Source organism: Neurospora crassa, linkage group I, assembly GCF_000182925.2.
Source record: "Neurospora crassa OR74A linkage group I, whole genome shotgun sequence".
Taxonomy (NCBI): Eukaryota; Fungi; Ascomycota; class Sordariomycetes; order Sordariales; family Sordariaceae; genus Neurospora; species Neurospora crassa.
This window is the reverse complement of record NC_026501.1, coordinates 2985844-3009934: the sequence shown is the minus strand read 5'-3', so window position 1 is coordinate 3009934 and position 24091 is coordinate 2985844. Positions and strand designations below refer to the sequence as shown.

The 24091-nt window shown below is 52.4% G+C and overlaps 8 protein-coding genes across 9 annotated transcripts; 5 read left to right on the top strand and 3 right to left on the bottom strand.

Moving 5' to 3' along the window:
• Window positions 1–131: 131 nt before the first annotated feature.
• On the top strand, window positions 132–1908 carry pex4 (peroxin 4). The gene is made up of 2 exons (XM_958880.2): window positions 132–1019; window positions 1151–1908. The coding sequence occupies exons 1-2, from the start codon at window positions 851–853 to the stop codon at window positions 1468–1470; spliced, it is 489 nt and encodes a 162-aa protein (XP_963973.1). The 5' UTR covers window positions 132–850; the 3' UTR covers window positions 1471–1908.
• Window positions 1909–2037: 129 nt separating this feature from the next.
• On the bottom strand, window positions 2038–4482 carry NCU02635 (mannan polymerase complexes MNN9 subunit). The gene is made up of 2 exons (XM_958967.2): window positions 2784–4482; window positions 2038–2717 (listed from the first exon to the last, which is right to left on the bottom strand). Exons 1-2 carry the CDS (start codon window positions 3882–3884, stop codon window positions 2697–2699), a joined length of 1122 nt encoding a protein of 373 aa, XP_964060.1. The 5' UTR covers window positions 3885–4482; the 3' UTR covers window positions 2038–2696.
• A 428-nt stretch (window positions 4483–4910) lies between these two features.
• NCU02634 lies at window positions 4911–6951 on the top strand. Of its 2 annotated transcripts, XM_011394687.1 has the most exons (4): window positions 4911–5119; window positions 5245–5314; window positions 5395–5905; window positions 6150–6951. In XM_011394687.1, the coding sequence occupies exons 1-4, from the start codon at window positions 5069–5071 to the stop codon at window positions 6697–6699; spliced, it is 1182 nt and encodes a 393-aa protein (XP_011392989.1). In that variant the 5' UTR covers window positions 4911–5068; the 3' UTR covers window positions 6700–6951. The 2 variants fall into 2 exon arrangements, with proteins under 2 accessions (XP_011392989.1, XP_011392988.1); XM_011394686.1 differs by lacking the exon at window positions 6150–6951 and having other exon boundaries at window positions 4913–5119; window positions 5395–6097.
• Window positions 6952–7177: 226 nt separating this feature from the next.
• Window positions 7178–9191, top strand: NCU02633 (nuclear mRNA splicing factor-associated protein). The gene is made up of 2 exons (XM_958965.2): window positions 7178–7569; window positions 7898–9191. Exons 1-2 carry the CDS (start codon window positions 7273–7275, stop codon window positions 8897–8899), a joined length of 1299 nt encoding a protein of 432 aa, XP_964058.1. The 5' UTR covers window positions 7178–7272; the 3' UTR covers window positions 8900–9191.
• On the bottom strand, window positions 9105–13656 carry NCU02632 (sulfate transporter). The gene is made up of 4 exons (XM_958964.2): window positions 12601–13656; window positions 11596–12509; window positions 10992–11538; window positions 9105–10934 (listed from the first exon to the last, which is right to left on the bottom strand). The coding sequence occupies exons 1-4, from the start codon at window positions 12845–12847 to the stop codon at window positions 9286–9288; spliced, it is 3357 nt and encodes a 1118-aa protein (XP_964057.1). The 5' UTR covers window positions 12848–13656; the 3' UTR covers window positions 9105–9285.
• A 194-nt stretch (window positions 13657–13850) lies between these two features.
• NCU02631 (DNA replication complex GINS protein psf-1) lies at window positions 13851–15680 on the bottom strand. Its single transcript, XM_958963.2, has 3 exons — window positions 15467–15680; window positions 14888–15411; window positions 13851–14818 (listed from the first exon to the last, which is right to left on the bottom strand). Exons 1-3 carry the CDS (start codon window positions 15497–15499, stop codon window positions 14725–14727), a joined length of 651 nt encoding a protein of 216 aa, XP_964056.1. The 5' UTR covers window positions 15500–15680; the 3' UTR covers window positions 13851–14724.
• A 1236-nt stretch (window positions 15681–16916) lies between these two features.
• On the top strand, window positions 16917–19787 carry hsp78 (heat shock protein 78). The gene has a single exon (XM_958962.3). The coding sequence runs from the start codon at window positions 17091–17093 to the stop codon at window positions 19521–19523; it is 2433 nt and encodes an 810-aa protein (XP_964055.1). The 5' UTR covers window positions 16917–17090; the 3' UTR covers window positions 19524–19787.
• A 1264-nt stretch (window positions 19788–21051) lies between these two features.
• Window positions 21052–23848, top strand: ad-5 (adenine-5). Its single transcript, XM_958961.3, has 3 exons — window positions 21052–21557; window positions 21655–23134; window positions 23195–23848. The coding sequence occupies exons 1-3, from the start codon at window positions 21409–21411 to the stop codon at window positions 23348–23350; spliced, it is 1785 nt and encodes a 594-aa protein (XP_964054.1). The 5' UTR covers window positions 21052–21408; the 3' UTR covers window positions 23351–23848.
• Window positions 23849–24091: the final 243 nt, after the last annotated feature.

The window sequence follows — 24091 nt, the reverse complement described above, 5'->3', positions numbered from 1 at the left end:
TAGTGACGCCGCCAAACGGGTTTCAACCACTAGGGATCCGCATCTACGGAGCCACGTAGCGGTAGATGCAGCCGCCGGAAACGCCGATGCGCAGCTGGCCCGTCAGGGGTACCCCGATCAACCGCACTGCGGTGGCAGCAGCAGCAGCAGCAGCACCTCTGTGGGCACAGCACTTTGGACACCTTGACATCAACAAACAATACCTGAGCCCTACACGACCGACGATACGCTCTTTTACGAGATCCAGCTACACTGAGTGGTATTGATCACGGTTCGCCCACCCGTTACAGATCGATCATCGAGGACCGTGCACCAAGAGTCGCTTTACACACGGACAGAGCTATACCGATTTAGCGACGACACCACAGTCGGCAACTGCGGTGCGAGAACCATCCACTTCACGGACACGATTTCCAAACGAGGATACGCAAGTCTATTCCCCAAAGGGCTCCCTCGTTTCTCGTCGACCTGCTCTCAGTTTCAAACGCGGGTTTACCTCTGTGGATCATTTATACTTTCATAGCGTACTACCGAGTACCGAACGACCGACCACTAGCACTGGCGCTGGCGCAACTGAAGACTCGACCTTACGGATAGCATTGACGAAGCTTGACTAATCTCGTTCGTTCGTGTCTGTCTTGCTCTTGGATAAACGAGTCGGAATCACATCAAGGCACCATCGGGCAGCTCCGTTGGAAACGCTGAACAAGGAAGAATAATTATCCCTACCAAATTGAGAGGACACTCAACTATCATACAAAGCGCTACAGAACAAACAAACCGGAGTATACGTTACATACACCACAGACAAGGATACACGCATACACAGACGTACACATATATATAAACAATGTCTAACCGCAGCGCAGCCAAGCGCCTAATCAAAGAGCTCACGACCTGGAGCAACATCGAGTCCAAAGAAGAGAAGGGCGTCGAGCGGTTAGGTCCCATCAACGACGATGAGTTGTTGATTTGGGAGGCCGTGATTAACGGGAAGGGGGTAGGTGGTGGTTATGATGGTATGTCTCTTATCTTTGGTTTTTTTTCCCCTCCCTCCCTCTTATCCATCCCCCTTTCCCTTTTCATGTTTACCTCGCCCCTTCTCCCAAAAGAGCCTCCATTGTTAACGATAACACACACAAATCTCCAGAAGGCCGCTGGCTCCTCCACATAACCCTCCCACCGACCTACCCCCTCCACCCACCAACCATCAAATTCATCACCCCCATCGTGCACGCCAACGTAGCCCTTACCACGGGGGAGATCTGTCTGGACTTGCTCAAAGAAGCATGGACGCCCGCTTACAGCGTTTTGGAGTGCGTGAGAGCCATCAGGCTGTTGTTGAGCTGTCCAGGCATTGACAGTCCGCTTAATGTGGATGTCGCGGCGCTTATAAGGCAAGGGGATCATGTGGCGGCGAGAGGGCTGGTGGAGTTGTGGGTTGAGGAAGAGAGGTATGAGGGGTCTTGAAAGAGTTGGGCAGAGGGCAGGGATAGAGGTGTAGAATGTACGGGATGGATGGAGGGGAGAATGTAAAGAAAGGGTATAGGGGGGGGGGGGGGGGGCTGGATTGGATAGCCGTGGGATGGGAAATAGACCATTGGATTTATTTTGGCTAGTAGCTCAAGCGGGCTGTGGAAGCCTCTTACATACGAAGAGCGCTTATGAGTATGTCATGTGGCTCTGCTCCCTCCAGGCAACAGATGATATTTCATGTTTCCAGACCTTATGTTGCTGTTGTAGCGAATCTTCCAACATGCCAGCCAACGCCTGTGGGCTTGGTATAGATCATTCCTGAGATATACGCTTAGATATCAGGGGCAAGTGGTATTGGTACTCGCCACAGCCACGTTGCTGCCATGTATGAACTTGTAGAGATGCACAACAACTGGACACTTGTGCAGTGACTGGTCATGGTTCCTTACTATGTATATACAAAAGAAAGAGACATCGCTCCAAATCATCGGAGATGGTCTATGCTTACTGTATTAGAAAATGGCTACGGTTGTTAGTCACAAAAGAACAGAACAGAGCGATATACCAACCTGTACTTGATGCCAGCAAGGAACCTAACCGCAACCCCTTACTTTTCATTATGCTATTAGTTTAGGAAAGATGAACTTCAAAAGTCCCCTATGTTTCCTCGCCCATAGTCTAGTATATATCGTCAGAAGTCGTCGCTGTACCCTATGTCTTTGGAAACTTGACCAGATAAGGTTTGTTATAAGATTCCTTGCCCCGGTCGCTCAGAGCTTTTGGAGTTAGCAAAGAGCTCTTCTCTCGACAACGAGCAGACAACCTTGATCATCACACAAGGTTGCGTCTGGCACATCACACATCAGACGTGTATTTGAACCGCGCCCTCCAGCTGTGCACTTTTCGCTTCCCACATTCCTTCCCATAACCCAGAACTCATCAAAAAATTTACAAGAACTTAGAAGAACGCCACAGTTGCTGGGCCTAGCAACTCTGGATGCTGTGAAATTGAACATCTCCAAGGCAGAAAATTCCACTGTTACTAGCCAGACTCTTGCCTATGGCCTTAGGCAGCTCGAGGACGAATGAGGAATAGGACAAAGGTTGAGTAGTCATCTCTGAAGGCCCAGACACTACGCTGTCATCGTCAAAGAGAGACTGTTATTGCGTCCAGTGGCGGCTTAGGATACGCGGTGTAAAACTCGATACCGGCAAATGTTTCACTCGTTGTAGTGATAAACCTAATGTTTCAGTGTTAGTCCGACGTATCCCACCTTGACATGGCGCACAGCACACACAAGACGCACCTTGTAATTGGGCAAACCAGTTGCTTGCCAGCCCAGTCTTTTGGCCATTTTGGCAAAGCCCTCCGTCTCGATCAAGTGGTAAAAGGGGAACGCGGGGAACATGGCTCCGTCACGGTGCACCTCGGCCTTCACCAGCAACGCCGTACCTCCTACACCATCCAAAGGCACTTCGGTGTGTATATCCGCACCCGCCTCATACATGTAAGCCATCAGGGCCCGGTAGGTTGCCATGTCGGCGTAACCTTCGAGGAGAATGTCGTCCTTGCCCATCTTAGAAGCCAGCTCTTGCGCGGTCGGGCTGTCCTGCCAGTTGTTGAAGTCATAGGGCCGCTCGTCCATGGCCTTCTTTTCCGCGTTGTAAAACCGCTGGAAGCAGTTGGGCACCGTGAGCGGCTTGCTATGGCTGGCAAGATCCTGTATGAGAGTAGGAGGTGTCTCGATGATGTCGGCGTCCAACCACAACACCCACGATGTGTCGGGCCCGAGAGTCGTAAAGAGGAGCGAGTTGCGGGCTTTGGCCATGGCAGCCCGGCGTGCCTTCTGATTTGCCATCTTGTGGCGCTCGCTCTCATCCTGGGACGGGATGGGCGGGTCAAAGTCTTGTCGTAGGATGATGATGCTCTTAAACCTCTCCTTCTCGAGTCCATGCTTCTGGATCTTTGCGATCTGCTTCTGGAGCTCAATGGTGGCCGCGTTACCCTCCTTGGTCTTGGGTAGAATAAAGCCCAGTGTGATTAGCTCGTGGGGATACGAGAGCTTCAACAGGTTATCCCAGTACTCCTGGTAGAAGCGGGCCATGGGCGTAAGGACAAGGACGTTCTCGCGGTTGCCAACGGGGTCGTTTGTAATGGTGACATTGTTGAGGTTGTAGCGTGTTACTGGTGGAGGACCTGCTTTGCCGCCGACAGCGCTTGACTTGCGGAATGGTGATGTCGGCGGAGAGAGAGGATGCAACGCGGCTGTGGCCTTGCGAGCGGCAGAGAAGTCGGGAGCTGAGGGGGATACTAGAAGGTAGAGGATGACGATTACGAGGACGATGCCAACAGCGATCGTTCCCGGGCTCGTCCTCTTAAGACGAACCGGCCCCAATGGACGCGCCATGGGATGTTGGAGGATCTATCAAAGAGAAGTAATCATATAGTCGTCTGGGTTCGAAGGCGCGCGCGTTCCCGTCGTCCGTGGTTGGCTTCTTGTGTATGGCCGTGGTCTCTTTCGGTTGTGGGGATAAAAGACAATGCTATAGCACTGTTTGTAGCGCTCTTGCTCCTAGCTTCCTACGCGATAATGGGAGCTACGCGTATATATTCGTCGGCCAAATGAAGGTTGTCGAAGCCGGTGTCGGTGTTGTCCTGGACACTTTTTTAGTCGGCCACTCAATCGAGTCGGGGTCGAGGGGCGGCCAGGGGCATTGGCAACTCGAGCGGGATGGGGGAATTTAGGGGACGAGGAAAAATTGGGCTTCTGGAAAGAAGACAAGGCGCAAACCGCAAATGCAGTGGCCAGAAATGGGGAAAGGGGGTTCAGTGCAGCGCCGTGCCAGAACCGGGAAACCCCAATGGCTGCTGACATGGGTCAATGTAATCTGAAACGGTACAGGCAATTCCTGTCCGCTGGCTTTGGTCGCTCCAGCAGCATTTTGGACAGCTTCGGGTCTCAGTCGCGACTGGCAATCGTGGCAAGGCAACTGGCGACACTCTTGGTCGTGCGCAACTGTGGAAAGGAAAGTGAGAACCGAAGTGGCAGCAACGACGTCGATCCCGTACGAAGCACTCCACCAGCCTGCAACTGGACTTCTCCAACTCCAAGCCGGGGGCTTTCGTTAGGTAGGTTGCTAGGCGAAGCGGAGGGACAGGCAGCGATTGGAGACCCTCTAGACTACCTCTAGGTAGGTATGTAGGTACATCTAGTCCTTAGGTGGAGGCTACAGGGCGACCTGGGAACGCCATCTGCCGTCAAAGTTGCCCTGGAGGCGCAGAAGGGACGGGATGGAGAGGGGGAGGGTGGGGGATGCCGGCCAGCAGCTGTCCTGGGTGACGGCACCTCAGCGGCATCGGCAGCCCACGTCAGAGCAACTGTAGCCTTGCACCAGTGCCTCTAGCTCCAGGTGCCGAGCTCACATTGCGGATTGCCTCTATCGTACCTCGAAGCAGCAACATCATCAACCACGAAATCCGAGCTTCATCGAGCCGACTGTTTCTACTCTGACCTGACATCCCCTTGCCGGCTTCGATTTCCCACCTAGCCACACACGCTTTCCACAACCGACACCAGCGCGCGCATCAACCATGCCGATATCACCCATTATTACGTTCAAGGCGGGCATTTGCGACGTAGATGTTCGTACCACCCTTCCTCCCAGCTTCCCCCGCCCACCATGACATCCACTTTTCTCGGCCACTTTGTCGCCTGTCCTCGCCGACTAGTCTGGTTATTCCAACGAAACTAACATTCATATCCACAGCAAACGTCGAAGCCGTACAAGGTCACGCCCCAAGCCAGGCCCGGCTACATCTACCTTTACTCCGACGATGGTATGTGGACCATGAACTCCAGCTAGTGCTGTGGGAGCCGACTCCTTTCCGTGACACGAGCTGACCATTTCATGTTGCAGATTTCATCCATTTCTGCTGGCGCCCTAGAGATGCCCCTGCGGACGAGCCCGAGCTCGACCTCGTCATGATCCCCGAGGACGGACACTTCCTTCCCTACGACACCAAGTCTCCTGCCCAGGCCTCCGCCAAGACCAACGGCCGTATCTTCTCGCTCAAGTTCTCTTCCTCATCACAGCGCCATATTTTCTGGCTGCAATCGAAGCCTCAGAGTCCTAACGGCGACCCGTCTTTCCTGAGCCCAAGAGATCTGAAGATTGGAGAGATCGTGGACAAGCTTCTGCAGGGCTACGAGGTGGATGTGAACAGGGAGCTTGCTTCACTCAGCAGCGGCGGTGGTAACAACCGCCGAGACGATGATGACGACGAGACAATGGAAGACGTCGAGGGCCACGGAGACCCCAATGCCCACCACGAGGGCGGTACTGGCGGCGCTGGTCCCGACGCCACTGGTGGTGATGTCAGGAGGGAGGGCGAGGACGCCAGAGAAGGAGGAGCAGATGGAGCAAGAGCGTAGGTGCTGTTTTCCCGTCACATGAGTTTTGGGAGTTTGGGTTGCTTTGGCGCGCACATCATTTGATCTACTTCAACCAAACATGAGCAAGCTATGGCGCAGAGGGCAACAAGAACGGTGCAACTGTATTGTTACTTGCTAGATGGAGGCACTAAAATTTGACATGCACATGGCGTCCCTCTGCTTTCCGCAAAATTGCGTCTCCGATGCCATTACATGTGCTAATATAGTTCTCGTTGACAGGGCAAATGCTACGAATGCCGAGGCGGATGCGGCTGCCGTTGTAAGGAACTTCCTCGAGTCCCTGAAAGGCACCCAAGGGCGTGCCGGAGGCCAAGCCCAAGCCCAAGGCAAATCCTACCCTTTACTCAACGATCTTCTTGAATCCTCAGTTACGATTCCGATGCTTGATTCCGCCACCGACGAATATGTCGACAACCTTTTGAACTATCTACCCCCAACCGTCATTGTCATGTCTCAGCAAGGTGCCAGCGGTACTGATGCCATCGAGGTTGAGCCTAGTGCCGCGTCTGTTGAGGCCGCTCGGCAGGCTATGAGCCAGGATCAGAAGCGCGCGCTTCTGAAGAAGGTTCTCCGGAGCCCTCAGTTTACCCAGAGCCTTGCCAGTCTGACAATCGCTCTTCGGGATGGAGGACTCCCCAACATTTCTGCTGCGTTGGGAATCCAAGTGGAAAATGGTGGTATGGTCAGGGGCGGTATGGTGCCTCTAGGTGGCGGAGATGCTGTCGAGGCCTTTGTGGAAGGAGTGAAAAAGACAGTCCAGAAGAAGTAAAGGACTTCAGATCTTGATAGAGCCTTCGAGATGAGGACACGACATACAGGAGATTCGATTGATATTGAGGATCAATAGGCCCTGAAAAGCTGTAGGAAGGCTTGCGTCCGAAGCTTGATCAAAAATGGAGGTCTGTACCACCGATTTTGACCGCACTAACAAGCACTAGTAATGCCCAAACCTGGAGGGTTGAAAGTCAATCGGACGTAAAGAAAAAGTCTCCCGAAGTATTCACGCCGGTTTATCCTCCTATACTTCTTCCCGTGCTATTGCAAATAATAAGGGCGTGCTTGTTGACGTATAGTGGCCAAGTCATAGTGGCCCTAGCGACTGTCACGGAGTCCCAAAGCCGCGTGAAGTAACGTACCCACGACTACCATGTAAAAGGGCCCCACAGCAGGTTCCCCGTCACCAAGGGATGGAACCTCCAACGGGTGTTCGAAGACAGGGCTGCATTTTCCGCCTTCAACGTCATCTGGAATTACCCAATTCGCGCCTTCAACAACCGAACGCAGCCATTAGAGCTCTAAACAACACACAGGCTTCCATCTGGCGCATCCTCAAGCAAGCAAAATGGAACAACAAGAAGGACAACAAGCCGAGTACTGGACATTTCCGACCGACCCCGGAGAGTTTGACAAAGACGAGCGCATCTCCTTCTCTAAGCTCGACAACAAATACATCGCGGTCCAAGACGATGGCACCGAATACGAGTTCGACGAGGGTCTCAAGCGCTGGCTTCCCATCATCGACGAAGCCTTAATCGAAGAACACCAGAGGGCATACATAACATCACTCGGAGACGACGATACAGAGACAGGCCAATTGGGCAAAGGACAAGGCAAGAAGAGAAAGAACGACGACCGAGAGGTAAGCTGCGCTCGAATGCGCACCTGTCAACGTTCGCTACTGCCACCATCTTCAACACTCACTCATCCTTCTTTGAAAATATTGATCCAATCATTCCCTTTTCGTCCCATTTTGAAACTTTCGAAACAACCGTGAAAGGGAGAGAGCGAGAGAGAGGAAGGGACATCGCTGTCCCCTAGGAGTACATGAACATGAATGATTCATATGTGTGGTGTTCCTTGTGATGTGGGTGTGAGGACGGACAGGACGTGAGAAGAAAAAAAACAATCCCGGGGAAGACACTAACCAGACGTTTTCTTTCTTTCCCTCGTTGCGCGCACGCCTACAGGACTCCGCTAGCAGTAACCACAACATGAACGCCCGTCCATCGAAGAACCGGAAGCGTGAGAAAGCGCCACGGGAGCCCAAGCAGAACACAGCCGTCTACGTGACTGGTCTTCCGCTCGATGCGACGGCTGACGAGGTCGCCGAGCTCTTCTCGCGTAAATGCGGCGTCATTGCCGAGGAGATCGACAGCGGCCGCCCGCGCATCAAGATGTACACGGACGCCAACGGAAACTTCAAAGGGGACGCCTTGATCGTCTTCTTCAAGCCGCAGTCGGTCGAGATGGCCATTATGCTCCTGGATGACACCGACTTCCGCTTTGAGCCTGCTCCGGATGGCAGCAGAATGCGCGTCCAGGCGGCGGATATGAGCTACAAAAAGACCAAATACGACGCAGCAGCAGGCGCGGAGAACGGCGGTGGTGACAAGGCAGGCAATGGTGGCGCAGAGGGAGAAGGCTCGTCCTCTTCGACCCCCTACAACAACATCACCAACCCCAACCCCGTTTCCAGCGACGGTGGCGGTAACGGTCATAACCAACGCAGCCAACAAGACAAAGCCAAAATCATCAAAAAGACCCAAAAGCTCTCCGCCAAGCTCGCCGACTGGGACGACGACGAGCCCTCCCCTTCTGCCCGCCTTCTGGGGCCCGCGATCAAGGAAGCAAAGGGAGGCAAGTGGGACAAGGTCGTGATCCTGCGACACATGTTCACGCTGGAGGAGCTCAACGAGGACCCGGCTGCTCTGCTGGAGATCAAGGACGACATCCGGGAGGAATGTGCCAAGCTGGGGCCCGTGACTAACGTGGTGCTGTTTGATGAGGAAGAGGAAGGGATTGTGAGCGTCAAGTTCGCGACAGTGGAGGCGGCAGAGGCGTGCGTGCATTTGATGCATGGACGGGCATTTGATGGAAGGATTGTTGAGGCTTTCTTTGCTACTGGCAAGGAGCGGTTCAGGAAGAGCAAGAATAAGGATGCGGGTGAGGAGGACGGTGGTGATGATTGAATGAAATGATCAGCGCACGACTGGATTAGGGGATCTGAATTGGGTGTGACTAGAAACTTCTGGTTTATTGATGCTCTGTGCTACGAAAGGAAAGTCTTTTCTTCTTTTTTTCCTTCGCTTGCATCTGGATTCGTTCGCTCACTACGCGACATCATTACCGTTGATCACAGTTTCCAGTTGAGAGCTACACATGTGGCATTGTCGTGGGCAATATGAGAGACTGGTTTTCTAGTGCATATACAACATATGTAAACTAATTCGAGCTATCTTTATAACCAGCTTTGACATAACTGATATTCGCAGACTTATGTGATGACCTATGTTACATATTACACAGTTGCTTGTTTGTTCCCATGCCCATGTGCCCCCTGCATCAAAAGCATTACTCAACCAGCCATAGTCAGCGTATAACTCGTGAAGACACTCATCCGTTCGCTCGTCAATTTCAACCCTATCCTCAACAGCTCCATCGCCACATCCGGTTGCTCCTTTTGCAGCTTCTCCCATCCTTCCCGGTCCATCATCCACAGCACACAGTCGCGCTCGACCACACACGTCGCCGTTCTCGTCGTCTCCGAGAAGAACGGCAATTCTCCGCACGTCGTTCCGGCCACGATGCTTTCACAAAGCCGTCCCTGTGGCAGATCGTATTCGGCTCTGAGCATACCTTGCTCGAGCAGATAAAATCCTTCTGCCTGCTCCCCGCGCCGGAAGATGACAGTTCCCGCAGGATATTGGAGTCTTTTGAAGTAACCCACGGCACGAAACCAGAAATCCTCGTTTTTGTTGCTGACGTCCTGAAAAATCTGGAGCATCAGCCGCAGCGGCTCCTTAAAGCTTTGCCATCTTGTTGACCCTCGTTGCTGCTCAGCTTGCTGGTTGAGTGCATGACGAGCTGCTACCTGGAGGTGGCTGCGACGGGGAGAAGATCCCAGGGAGTCGAACTGAGGCTGTATGGATGATTGGGTAGAGGGCACTTGCAAGCTGCTGGAAGGTACAGAAGCTGCTGTCCGCGGAAGACGACCTGCTTCTTGACTGGCATACAGTGTCTTGAGAAGCTCGTTCTCACAGTATTCCAAGGCCGAGTTCAGCTCAGGGAGGAGCTTGACGTCAATCCCATCTTCACCGAGACCGGCTGCTCTTAGGTGACGACCCAGTTCTTGTTCAGTGTCAACACCGCTGATAATCAGCTCGATACCCTTGTGATTGAGCAGGCGGCTGATAGTGTTGAACACCTCTCCGGCGGAATAATCGACGCCGTTGACCAGCCACAGATCGATGATGAGGAACCGAATTGGGCGATGGTTGAACTCTTCATCGGAAATCATAGCCCTGATTTTTTCCTCCACGCTCACGATAGTTCCAAAGAAGAGATAACCGGCAAGCTTGATGATGTTGACTTGCTTCCCAGCGTCTCTAAGGTAATGTTGTTGCGTCGGATTTCTTCTTACCGTCGACCCCACCACCTCTCCAGAGTAGATTGCCCTCACAGCTGAAATTCTGGATGTTTGGATAATAAGAGCGGCAAATGCGCAAAGAATACCAACTCCGATACCAATGACGAAGTCATATGTGCCCATGACCACGACAATGACAAGCACGGTCATGTATTCAAGCCACTTCAACTTTTTCCTTGGTTGCCAAACAGCCTCAATAAGCAGTTCGAAGCCTAGGTCGAAGATAAGCACTCCAACCATCATGACCGGTATGAAGCCAATCAGGGAAGGACCGATCATCATTACGAGAAAAGTGAGAACTGCAAGCATAATACCCGCCAGTCGAGTGTTACCCCCTGAGCGCATGAAAAAGACGCTGTTGGCATAAACCAGGTAGTTCTGGATGCTTCCAAAACAGCCTGACAGGAAGTTTGAGTAGCCATGTAGCTTGAGCTCATGATCGAGGTCTGCATGATCTTCGCCGATGTTCTGTGCCAAAGCTGGAACGTTGATAGGCACATGTAAGATACCAAAGAAGGTCAGGGCAAACATTGCGGGGATACATTGGATAATGGCACTCCAATCGACTTTCTGAAACTCTGTGGAAAATGTTAGCAATGTTTTTATATCTCCCACGGAGCAGGTGGGATGCTTACTGTACAGAGTATAAAAATACCACCATGGCTCACCGGGCGGAGGCCCCTCAAACACCCAGCCATGTTTTTGCAGAGTGTCTTGATCAGGGCCGCCCAAAATGAGCAATACCAAGTAGAACAAGGCAGGTATGGTGAGGATATAGAGAGGAAGGAAATACTTGGACGTGATCTTCGTTTGGCCGTAGAACAAAATAATCGCCAAACCGAGAGGTACCGTCCATAGTGGGATAGTGTCTGGCTGAATAAGTCGCTTCAGGGTGTCGAGATCGTAATTTAGACTGCCATCCATGCGAGCCGTCACCTCGAAGCCCGTGGCGATCAAGAACCAACCGACACCACCGATACAGCCAATCAGGATATGACGCGGGATGAAACCCACGAGATAGCCAAACTTGAATTTGCCCATAAGGTAGAAAACGGTGCCCGTGAGCATCGAGCTTAGCGCATAAGATGTGATGGTCGTTGCGATGACTGCTTCTGGGTCATCTTCGCCGACAATTTCGGTAATGGTGCCAGCCATACTGTGGAAGAAGGGCACAACCTCGATCTTTGATGCTGTTAGTATAAATGGACGGTCAGAGAGATTAGACACAAGGCTACTCACCAACTCGGAGCCAACACCACCTTTAAACACGCTCCCAAGGGAGAATGTCAACTGCGATATGATTGTGCTGATGTAGAAGATCGAGATACCGGCGGACCCCAAGCTCGAAAAAATTGGATTTGCCAAAGGGAAAAGAATCATGCCGTACGAAAGCGCGTCAAGGATGTTCAACAGGAGTCCCACAATGACGGCTGGTAAACATTTGACAGGTGTAACGATAACGTTCTTCCAGAGAGCGTGGCGGTCCCAGCGCTTTGGGGTTGCTGCCACCTTGGTAATACTGGCAATGTGATCCCATCTATCCCTTGCGGAAGCGGCAAGCCTTGTCGTCCATCGCCGTTTCGGACTCTTTTGATCTTCGATATCAGCATCGTGGCCGGAGCCGTTGACCATACCATAGTCATGCTGGGCCTCGCGTGATGTGGTCCGAAGCAACGGTGCGTGCTCGTCTGAAGTATCGGCTGCCTCTGCTTCCCGCTCGGTTGGTTGGACCAGTTCCGGGTGTTTCCATGACCCTCTCCTGCTGCCCTCGCCATTCTCCCATGAATTATCTTCTTCGTAGCCCTCATCGCTACGTGAAGCCGGCATATATATCGTACTCGGTGGCGATCTTTTCAACATTGTGGTGAGCATAGATGGTCCCTCGGCTGTTGATTCGACATCGGTTTCTGGCGATAGGGGCTCAGATATGTTTACGTTGAGGGCGTCCTGGTGCCTACCATCACCCTCTTCGGCATCTTCAGTGCCAGTGGCCTGAGCTATGTGGCCGAGAACTGTTTGTTGCGAGATGGAGGATCGTCTTCGATCAAGGAACGCTGGGCTTTGTCGGTCTTTTGGGTCGGAGAGAAAATAGTTCGCTAGCTCGGCGGTATCCTGGCGAACGGATTGTGCGTATTGGTAACTGTCTAGAGGAGCTGTGAAGAGATGATCAAGCACAAGTCAGTGGCATATCAACCAAGAAGGATAGTTATCAGTTGGGAGAGGGGGAGGGAGTTATAGTCATACCTAGATTTTCACGGACCGAGCCATGAATGAAGGACCTCAAAGGCTCTCGGTGCGCAACTGAATTCACTGAAGTTGAATATAGCTGATGGGTCTCATTGCTGGTAGGATCCTGGCAGGGCCGAGTTGGGATGGTTTTAGAGGGACTCGAAGACTCTATTTCCTCCTGGGCCGAAGCATACTGCGAAACGGAGGAAGACCGTCTGGGAGATCTCCTCCATGAGGAGAAGCCAGCAGCTGGAGACGACATGAAAGGTCGCAAAGAGACGCAACTGCCTACAGGCTGCTATCGGTATAGGTATGCGTTGGGTCGGTGCCAGATAAGTAGGTATGCCAGGTTTGCCAGAGCAGCAAGGGCAGTCGCGTATCCGCCGGGTCGTTTCGAGAATTTCGGGGTGACAAGTGGGAGAGGTGCAATATGCCGTCACTGACTGTACGCTGGGGAGTTGACGAGCACCGAGCAACCTAATGCCTTGCTTGCCAGCTGAAATGTTATGCAGACTAGACAGGATTATAGTATGATGCGGAAGCGAGTAAAGAAGCACGTCAGTGCAGAAAAGCAAAGTCCTGTGGCTGGAGAGCGGAAGGACAAGAAGGAAGGTAAGAAAAAGAATTCAAGATATGTAGAAAAAAAGCAGCACCTGATGTAACCATGTAGATGTCCGCGAAGAAAAGAAAACGTGACAAATATCCTCAGATAATTTGGGGGAAAAGAGGAATGATGAAAAAGAAAAATAACGACAGGCCGAGCTATCGTAGAAGGTCCGTCCTCGGCTGGAGGCGATTCGAGGAGTACAGGCCGGTGGTGAGAAGCAAAATTCTATGGAGCAATCTTGTCGACAGCAACATACAAGAAGCACCGACCGCGCCATGCTGCATCCGGCCGGAACTCTTTGGCCCCGCCTGCAAAGACTTCGTCGGGCGGGATATCTGATGACTAGTATGTACATAAGCTTCGACGGTTCGGGGTTTCCATGTTGTCCCGTCGTGCGTCGTAGCGTCTATCGTACCTAGCGCCGGAGGAAGACTGAACAAGAACTGATATGGTCTCAATTGATCAGTTGAAAGCCAATGATACTACCTAGCAGTTGCTGGATGGCCTGGACCTGTTGTTTTAGCTGGCCATGGTGGGGTTGAGGCCGTGGAAGGGAAAGGCGTCATCTGCATGATGTAATCCTTGTTCCACCAAGCAGCCTTCCCAGTGCGAATTGGTTTCTCTTTTTTGAAATTGAACACTGCACCCCAGTAACTATCATTCAGCTCCACGTGTGACAGACTGACAGCGAGCACACGGCAATAACGGTCAAAAGTTTACATAACCCTATGACTGTTCTTATCGCCTTCTTCAGATGGGCCCTATTAGCTGTAGTTTGACAAATCAAGGACTAGTCAGTACCTCTTCTCTTTACTCGGGTTGATTCTCAGTATCTGCCATCAACGAAACAATATACTGAAAAAAGGATGTTATCAGCCGCCACAAACACAGTGTTGCCATGCCAGAAAACTTGGCCACTGGTTGGTGAAAAAATTTGAAGGGCCTTGTGAAACCCCTTGCTGGCTGTCACTCCAGCCTCGACGTTCGGCCGTCGTCCACCGCGGCAATTCCGTGTGGGTTCCTGAATCAATGGTCTGGCCGTCAAAGTAACCTTTCCCTCATCCTTCCCGCAACTTACAAACTGTGCTACCGTCTGGTTGTGGGCTCATGGTCCCTTGTCGATGCAAGCACTTCTCAAACCTTCATCAATGGTCCAGCCATTGAGAAAAAGTAGATGGTAACTCCTTGCCCCACAGAGACTCAAAATATTTGGTTGAAGTCACCTTTGGCCGTCGTCGTAGTACAAGGACTGGTCAGCTCTGTGTGTGCGGCGCAACCCTTTTGAGTCGGTCCTTTGCGCTCCCTCCAACATCTAGCTGCTGATCAATGACCATTGCATATGGCTTCTGGTCGAAGCCATTGAGTCCGTCACTCCCTCTCCGGTACTGTTCGGAAGGCGCCACGCCGTCAATGGTCAGGAAAGAGCGAGGGGTCTGTCAACCTGTCGGCAACCGCTGCCGATAGCAGTTTTCCATTGCTGGTCTGCAGCAACAAGCTCCGGTCTCAAATCATCGATGCCAGGTCGATATTGTTCAACCCAGCTTTTGCAAATATCCCTGCACAATCAGACGCTCCACATCTCCTTGCCGGACATAGAATTGACTGTTCTTTGTCAGGTTGATCGCCCTTTAGACATGCGTTAGTTAGCGTGGAACCAAAGCCATCATCTATTCCTCCATCTGTAGCGTAGCTTACCCATATTCGGTTTGGATCTCGCCCGCATCCTTCAACACTCGGACGTCGATAAAAAGGTCTCGTGGGGGTTCGAGACTGCCTGTGAGATCGATATCCGTCCATTGGCCTTTGTAGAGGGCCAACAAATCTCCAAACTGTCGAAAATAATCCTCTTCCTGGGGACTAAGACTGCTGGTGGTCCCGCCCCCTTCATTGCCCTCCGTCACGCCCTTGGGCCCTCCTGTCGTCTGGCCGGCAAGGTCGAGGATATCGGCTCCATTCCACACCAGCTCCTCGAGCTTGTCTGTTCGGATTCGGTGATAGGCGAGCAGACAGCGCTTGTTCCTTCGCATTGAAAGGTGGTTGACCAGCAGCGTGCACGCGGTGGCCTGTTCGGCGGAAGGATCAAATGACCCCTGGAAAGGTTCAAGTAAACTGGCGACGTCTTTGTCAAGATCCCGGATTTCTCGGGCCACTGCACGGACAAGCTCGGTCTGATAAGGTGGAAGATGGCTCAAGTTCTGTGTCCTCTTGGCATGCTGGACCTGGTGATGGTGTGAGTGTTCGTATCCAGGGAGGATGCAGTGAGCTTGCACAAACCAGTTTGTTACCCAAGTCACCGTACATGGGCATGTTTTCGACGTGGCTTAAGTGCCTCTTTGGACAGTTCGAAGCTGAAAGGTGTGATAGTGGAATTGACTATGTGTCTATTTTCTGACGCGTCTCACGTCGCGTCGTTTTCTCGAACAGCCAGGCGGGTGAAGTTCGAGGTTCCGTCTGGATGTGAAACCGTTCTATGGCCACTAGCATATCAAGCGTTGTTAGGCAGATAGGCGCTACAAGATGGTCTAAGCACTGCACTTGAACGCGGGGTGGGCATCAAAAGTCCTCGGACAGCCCTAACCCGAAGCAGAATACGCAGTAGAGGTACGTGTATCCGAACATTTTCTTCGTCCCATTCCCTCTCAACCAGCTGCATACGGCGTGTCCCAAGGCATACGTGCAGTCAGGGCATTCACTAACGTCGGCGACAAGAATAGGGATATTCATAAAGCAAGACGTACAGAGGTAGTTGAAGGGTGATGCTTCTTCTCATGGGCAAAGGCCGCAGTACAGGCCACCGTACCTTTGAAACGAACGTCTCATTTCCTGAAGCCGATACCAGTTCAGAGATACATGTGAAGAATCGGAGTGCCTTCGCACATGGTGCACACATTCTACATGCCCCTACGTCCAAAAGTTACTAGCATTAAGCCCTTGAACAGTTAAGAAATATTCAATAAACTATTGCTAAGCAAACACGATATAATCTATCAACTGTTGAAACCAGCAACCTTCTCGGACCACCTTGATACTCCCACCCGCCCATAACGCACCGGACAATCGGTAATGGTGACGAGGAAAGACTACACTAGGCTCCGTAGGGTTGCCAAATTCCAACTTCAGATGGGCTGCTCCATTGGACAAGCACTCGGCATGCGCAAAGATACAACAACTACGATTCATGAGTTAGCTCAAGAGCTGCGAAAAAGAAGCAATATTCCAAGTTGAATGAGATGCCAAAAGGGTCAGAGTCGCATAAATGCTGGTTTCGTCGTCATCTGCAGAGGTCTTAAGTCTGCTTGGTAACACGGACCAATTCGATCATCACGGGATGGGCGTGGGAGTACCGGTAACGGAGGAGTAGGGAAGGAGAATATCAAACAAGGTGCTAGAACTTACACTAATGACAGACACCGACGCGGCGTACTTCTGGCATTGCCAGCTTTTAGCAATTTGGAGCCATTCTCTCTGATGTCTCCCACAATGGCGCTGTTCAAACGCGGCGGTTGCACACGAAGAACCAAAACGGGGAGAATTTCACACAGCGAAAAATTTCCTGGCCATTAAATACAGACAGTGCACAGACCAGGCACAGGAACCCACCGAACTGACCGAAGACTCCATCGTGAAGACGGGACCTACATGGAAGCTCCGATAAGATAAGGAGCTAAGTACTGCCCTGTATGTAGGTAGGTACCTAAGCTCTCCCCCAGCTTCACGGCGTCAGTGCCACTGGAAGTTGCGAGAGCTTTCGACCTCCATCCATGTCAACGGTCAGTGGCACTACGTCAGGCCATATAAACCAGAGACATACCCTTCGTTTCAAAGTACTCTATAATGATTCAAGTTGGATTTTAGACTAGTCGTTCCCCTGAAATAAAACACGTACTCAAGTCTCAAAATGCAAACAAGGCGCCAATTGCTATCAACTGCCACTCGGCGCATCAGTGAGGCGTCGAGGGCCTCTCTCTCGCGAACCACCCGCCAGTTTCCCCGGGCACCGGCGCTGGGCGTAACCGTACCGGCACTCAATGCCACTCATCTAGCCAGCTCTCTTCGTCTTCTTCCCACAATAGCGACTCGATCGTATGCCAACGGCAGACCACGCCCCCCAGGCGGTACCCATCGCATGAACCTCGGGGGTGAGGACGAGAAACCAGCATTGGAACAATACGGTATCGACTTAACAGCAAAAGCACGAGAGGGAAAGCTCGATCCGGTCATCGGCAGAGCGGCGGAAATCCAGAGAACCATCCAAATCCTGTCACGGAGAACGAAGAACAACCCGGTGCTCATTGGATGCGCCGGTGTCGGCAAGACAGCCATTCTTGAAGGCCTTGCGCTGGAGATTGTGAAGGGCGCGGTGCCTGAAAGTATCAAGAACAGGAGAGTCATCAGTCTCGATCTCGGATCTCTTATTGCAGGAGCCAAGTTTAGGGGTGATTTTGAGGAGCGGCTGAAGAAGGTCCTGGGCGAAGTGCAAGAAGCCAACGGAGAGGTTATCCTGTTCATCGATGAGCTCCATACTCTCCTTGGCCTCGGAAAGGCCGAAGGCTCCATTGATGCGTCGAACCTCTTGAAGCCAGCTCTTTCTAGAGGTGAGCTTCAGTGCTGTGGTGCAACCACCATGACTGAATACCGTCAGATCGAGAAGGATGTTGCTCTCGCTCGCCGGTTCCAGCCCATCATCGTCAGCGAGCCGACAGTGGAGGATACCATTAGTATTCTGCGCGGTATCAAGGAGAAGTATGAAGTTCACCATGGCGTCCGTATCACTGACGGAGCACTGGTTGCTGCCGCTACCTATTCCAACCGTTACATCACCGACCGTTTCCTTCCCGATAAGGCCATCGACTTGATGGACGAAGCCGCCAGCTCGCTTCGCCTACAGCAAGAAAGCAAGCCCGACGATATCCAGCGCTTGGACCAGAAGATCATGACCATTCAGATTGAGCTGGAAAGTTTACGAAAGGAGAAGGACGTTGCCAGCGTCGAGCGCCGCGAGAAGCTCGAGGCTGACCTGAAGAAGTATCAAGATGAAGTCGCCGTACTGACGGAAAGGTGGCTGAAGGAAAAGGCCGAAATCGACAGCATCAAGCAAACCCAGGCAGAGCTCGACAGAGCCCGCATTGAGTTGGAGCAAGCACAGCGAACCGGAAACTTTGCCAGGGCCTCGGAATTGAGATTTGGCGTCATTCCAAACCTGGAAAAGAAGCTACCCAAGGACGGCGAAAGACCTACCCGTGATCTCTCTCTCATCCATGACTCGGTCACCGCTGACGACATTGCCAACGTCGTCTCCAGGATCACTGGCATTCCCATCTCCAAGTTGTCCAGCGGCCACACGGAGAGACTGATTCACATGGAAGACATCCTCCGCGAGTCTGTCCGCGGTCAAGACGAGGCCCTGAAGGCGGTTGCCGACGCAGTGCGAATGCAAAGAGCCGGCTTGAGCGGCGAGAACCGCCCACTGGCCTCCTTTTTCTTCCTCGGACCCACCGGCGTCGGCAAGACAGAGCTGTGCAAGAAGCTCGCAGGCTTCCTCTTCTCGACCGAGACCGCCGTTGTTCGCTTTGACATGAGCGAGTTCCAAGAAAAGCACACCATCTCGCGCCTGATCGGTGCTCCCTCCGGCTACGTCGGCTACGAAGACGCCGGCCAGCTGACCGAGGCCGTCCGCCGCAAGCCCTACGCCGTCATCCTTCTCGACGAGTTCGAAAAGGCGCACAGAGACATCTCGGCCCTGCTCCTTCAGGTCCTCGATGAGGGCTACCTGACCGACGCCCAGGGCCACAAGGTTGACTTCAAGAACACCATCATCGTGCTCACCTCCAACCTCGGTGCCGACATCCTGGTTGGAGCCAACCCCATGGTCCCCTACAAGGAGACGGAAGACGGTGACATCCACCCAGACGTCAAGCAGGCCGTCATGGACGTCGTCGCATCCCAGTACCCGCCCGAGTTCCTTAACCGCATCGACTCCTTTATCATCTTCAAGCGTCTCGCTATGGAGGCGCTCAGGGACATTGTTGACATCCGCCTGAAGGAGCTCCAGGAGCGACTCAACGATCGCCGCATCACCCTCGACGTTCCCGAAGAGGTCCGCCAGTGGCTGGCTGAGAGGGGATATGATCCCAAGTTTGGCGCGAGGCCGCTCAACAGGCTCATCACCACCGAGATTGGAAATGGGCTTGCGGATAAGATCATTCGTGGACAGATCAAGTCGGGCGATAAGGCGGTGGTGGAAATCAAGGAGGACAGGAGCGGACTGAATGTCTACGCGGAGCAGCAGGAGCAGCCTCCGGCTGCCGAGGAGGCTGAGGCTGAGGCTTAGACTGCTCTTGAGGCATGAAGTGGCCCGCTGCTGCTAATCTGATCCCAGGTTGATGGCGAGCAGTTGTATCTTTATTGTATCTCTCATTTGTTACTGGTTCTCCTCTTATGTTACATTGCATAGTTTATGGTTCGGGAAACAGGACGTTGAAAGGCATTGGAAGTGTAGTTTATATGATGTAAATTTGATATCCGCATGTAGTTCTTGCATGTCTACACATGAATAACACATATCGTAGAATGGCATTCATGATGGTACTTCTGGGATGTGTACGACCAGTTGGTGTGATTTGTGATTTGTGTGGTGTCTAAATTCAAACGATTCTATCTCTACCGATACCGGCGACGTTGTTGGGTGAGACCTTGGTGGTGAGTCATGCCTACTTGAGGTTAGCCACAGCTCGTCGGTCGCAGCAGGGCGCTAAGGAACACATGTTTACAATATAGACTTGTTGTTTTCAAGGTCACAGAAGAGCATCAACATTGGCATCTATCCACAGCGACATGATATTACCAACGCTGCGTTAAAGGCTATGGATGCATCCAGAGACATATTTAAACCTTTGGCTGATGCTCCTACGTCTTGGTGTCCTCGTCAGTTAAGCTGGTAAATTATTTAAGCTTCAGGGAAAAACACTAAAAAGTGTGGCACCAACATGATTCGAACCCTCTACCTCCCTTACCCTGGCGTACGGAATGGTCTTGTAATCCAGCTCTATCTTTTATTGCTTTTGGGTACCTTGACGGACATGGCAGGAGAAAAAGCGGTACCGGTCAGCATCAGCAAAAATTTACCAAAAAAATTGGTAGCGTCTCTTTGAGTAGCGTGTCATCCTTAGTGCAGGGGCCATGCTAATCTTCTCTGTATCGTTTCAACTGTTGGTTTTATTAGCATCACATCATACCGCTTGACCACGAAACCGAAGGGCAAACTTACATTGACCAAATTGCCCCGAAGGGCGAAAGTGCAAGCAGAACCTGGCCACTATAAACCCCGTTTCAGAGCCCTCTAGGTGTTACGCACTGCAAACTGCACACGCTACAGCGCGCTCCAGACACCTGCAGCTGGCGATCGGCGCCGGTGCACCTGCCATGCGTCCACTGGGCAATTGATCGTCGGGCGCACAAACCACAGCCGAGGGAAAAATGCAAAAATAAAAAATGCTGGAAAACAACCAGATGCAAAACGCACGAGCCTTGTTCTCGAGATGCGCAGGAGAAACGGCCGGCTGGAAGCACACCTGACACAACGTTCGTGCAAGACAACAACAACAAAAGAGGAAACAAGGCAAAAGACGGTTCACCGGAATTGAGAAGGGAATCAATCGGGAGAAGTGGAAACAAAAATTCTTGTACAGATAGTGCGGCAATTTGCACTCCTGTGATAACCAACTGTACCCGAATAAGTAGAGGTACTAGGGCCTCCCTAGGTAGGCAGACTGCGGGGCTAGCGCCCGAACCCGGCGCATCCATTGAAGGGACCCACTCGGGGGGGGAAACCGACCTTCTCGCCCACTTACACGCAGTAGCAGCCATTCGACCCCGCCAAGGGTTCTTAGCACGAAGAATTATTTCCGACCCCTCCATGATGTGATCGACTTACTATCGAGCCTGTATGTACACTACTTGCAACGACGGGTCGCGATCGCAAGTCCCACTCTGCCCTCTCCACCATCTTCACTTGTGACTGTACTCGGGCGAGGTGCTGTCGACTTGAAATTCCAAAGGCCCTGCCACTTTTTAAGCTCTCTCTCCCCTCTTTCCCTTGTCGTTTTGCAACACCAGCAGTAGCAACGATCACGCTGTTCTACCTCAGACAAGCCTTCCGCCTTTCCCGACCACCAATTCCCCCTGCCGTCACCTCGGTCGCAAGAAAGTGGTTCGCAATGGCTGCCAACCAGAGAATCGCCATTGTGTCGGTCTACGACAAGACCGGTCTTCTCGACCTGGCCAAGGGCCTCGTCCAGCACAATGTCCGCATCCTCGCCTCTGGCGGTACCGCCAAGATGATCAGGGAGTCTGGCTTCCCTGTCGAGTAAGGATTCCTCTTCTCCAACTCGTTTGTCTTTGGTGATGTGATTTGGAGGCATTGGCGACAGCGCGCTGACGGCTCTTTTTTCCCTACGTATTAGGGATATCTCGGCCATCACCAAGGCCCCCGAGATGCTGGGTGGTCGCGTCAAGACCCTTCACCCTGCTGTCCACGCCGGTATCCTCGCCCGCGAGCTCGCTTCGGACGAGAAGGACCTCGCTGAGCAGAACATTGAGAAGGTTGACTATGTCATCTGCAACCTCTACCCCTTCAAGGATACCGTGGCCAAGATCAACGTCACCGTCCCCGAGGCCGTTGAGGAAATCGATATTGGCGGTGTTACTCTTATCCGCGCCGCCGCCAAGAACCACGCTCGTGTTACCATCCTGAGCGACCCCAACGACTACGCCGAGTTCCTCAAGGAGCTCGAGTCTGGCGAGATCAAGGACTCCAGCCGTCAACTCTATGCCCTCAAGGCCTTCGAGCACACCGCCGACTACGATGCTGCCATCTCCGATTTCTTCCGCAAGCAGTACGCTGGCCATGGCCTCCAGCACCTTCCCCTCCGCTACGGTGCCAACCCTCACCAGAAGCCTGCTGCTGCCTACGTTAAGGAGGGCAAGCTTCCCTTCACCGTTGTCAATGGTGCCCCCGGCTACATCAACCTTCTCGATGCTTTCAACGCCTGGCCCCTTGTCAAGGAGCTCAAGAAGGCTCTCGGGAAGCCCGCCGCTGCCAGCTTCAAGCACGTCTCTCCCGCCGGTGCTGCCATTGGCCTTGAGTTGACCGCCGATGAGCGCAAGGTCTACATGGTCGATGATATCCCGGGTATCGAGACCTCTGGCCTTGCCCAGGCCTACGCGCGCGCCCGCGGTGCTGATCGCATGAGCAGCTTCGGCGACATGATTGCTCTCAGCGACGTTGTCGATGTTCCTACCGCTACCATCATTAGCAAGGAGGTTTCGGATGGTGTCATCGCGCCCGGCTTCGAGCCCGCCGCCGCTGAGATCCTCAAGAAGAAGAAGGGTGGCCGTTACCTCATGCTCCAGGTTGACCCTGAGTTTGAGCCCAGCAAGAGCGAGACTCGCACTGTCTTTGGTATCACCCTCGCCCAGGGCCGCAACGACGTCGAGATCTCCCCTGAGACCTTCTCTAACATCATCACCCCCAAGGATGGCACTCTCCCCGAGAACGCGCAGCGCGATCTCACCATCGCCACCATTGCCGCCAAGTACACCCAGAGCAACTCAGTCTGCTACGCTGCTAGAGGCCAGGTAGTCGGTTTGGGTGCCGGTCAGCAGTCCAGAATCCACTGCACCCGCCTTGCTGGCGACAAGACTGACAACTGGTGGTTGCGCTTCAACCCCCGCGTCATTGGCATCAAGTGGAAGAAGGGTGCCAAGCGCCCCGACAAGAGCAATGCCATCGACCTTCTCGTCAGTGGTCAGCTCCCTAAGGATGGTCCTGAGCGCGAGTCGTTCGAGGCTCTCTTCGAGGAGGTGCCCGCTGCCTTCACCGAGCAGGAGAAGAACGAATGGCTGTCCAAGCTCACTGATGTCTGCATCTCTTCTGACGCTTTCGTAAGTTCACCCCCTCCTGTTAGCTGCCAGTCGCTACCATTATTAACACAACTGTATTAGTTCCCCTTCGTTGACAATGTCTATCGCGCCGCGCGCTCCGGCGTCAAGTACATTGCCGCCCCCAGTGGCAGCCAGAACGACAGCCCTGTCTTCGAGACCGCCGAGAAGCTTGGCATTACCTTCGTCGAGCAGAACACTCGTCTGTTCCATCACTAAAGTCGCCAAACTTTTCCAAACCTAAAACCCTCGAAACACTTCGTAACAGAAGATGGATGGTTATGATTGATACCCTTCTCGCATAAATCAACTTTGCGATTTTTTCCTTGAGTTTACAAAAAAATGGCGAAATGTACTTATGACGACCACTACCATGAGAGAGTGGTTGTTTACGGGATGGTATACAGGACTGGATGGAACGGCTGGCTATGTTTGCTCTTTTTAAATGGGGATCCTGGGGGAACACAAAAGTTCAACACTTTTTCTTTGTTTGATGAAGCACTTTCTCCCTGAAGCCAAAGTCGTTGATGAAGTGATGATGATGATGATGATGATGATGGCTTGACTCGCAGAAAGCGCCTATCAAATTACCTCATGACACGGAGAGCTTGTTTCTTTCATGATGACGAATGAAAGAACAACAAAGAAATAAAAAAAAGTTTTATAATCCTTCACTCAAACTATTCAATACTTGATGATCCTTGGGATCTGATAATAAGCCCAAGTTCGTGAAACCGAATGAGATGAAGAGGGCGAACAGCAAGCAGTACAGTACGCAACAACGGCCGACGAAGTCCAAGACATACATACGTAGGCATAGCATACTTGTACTAGAACTACTGATTGAATCAGAAGCTGGTCTGTCGTCCTCGTCATCATCGGCATATAGAAACCAACATTTGACTTCCGGGGAGCAGGATTTTTTCCTCAAATTGTTTCCATGGCGCTAGATTTGTTCGC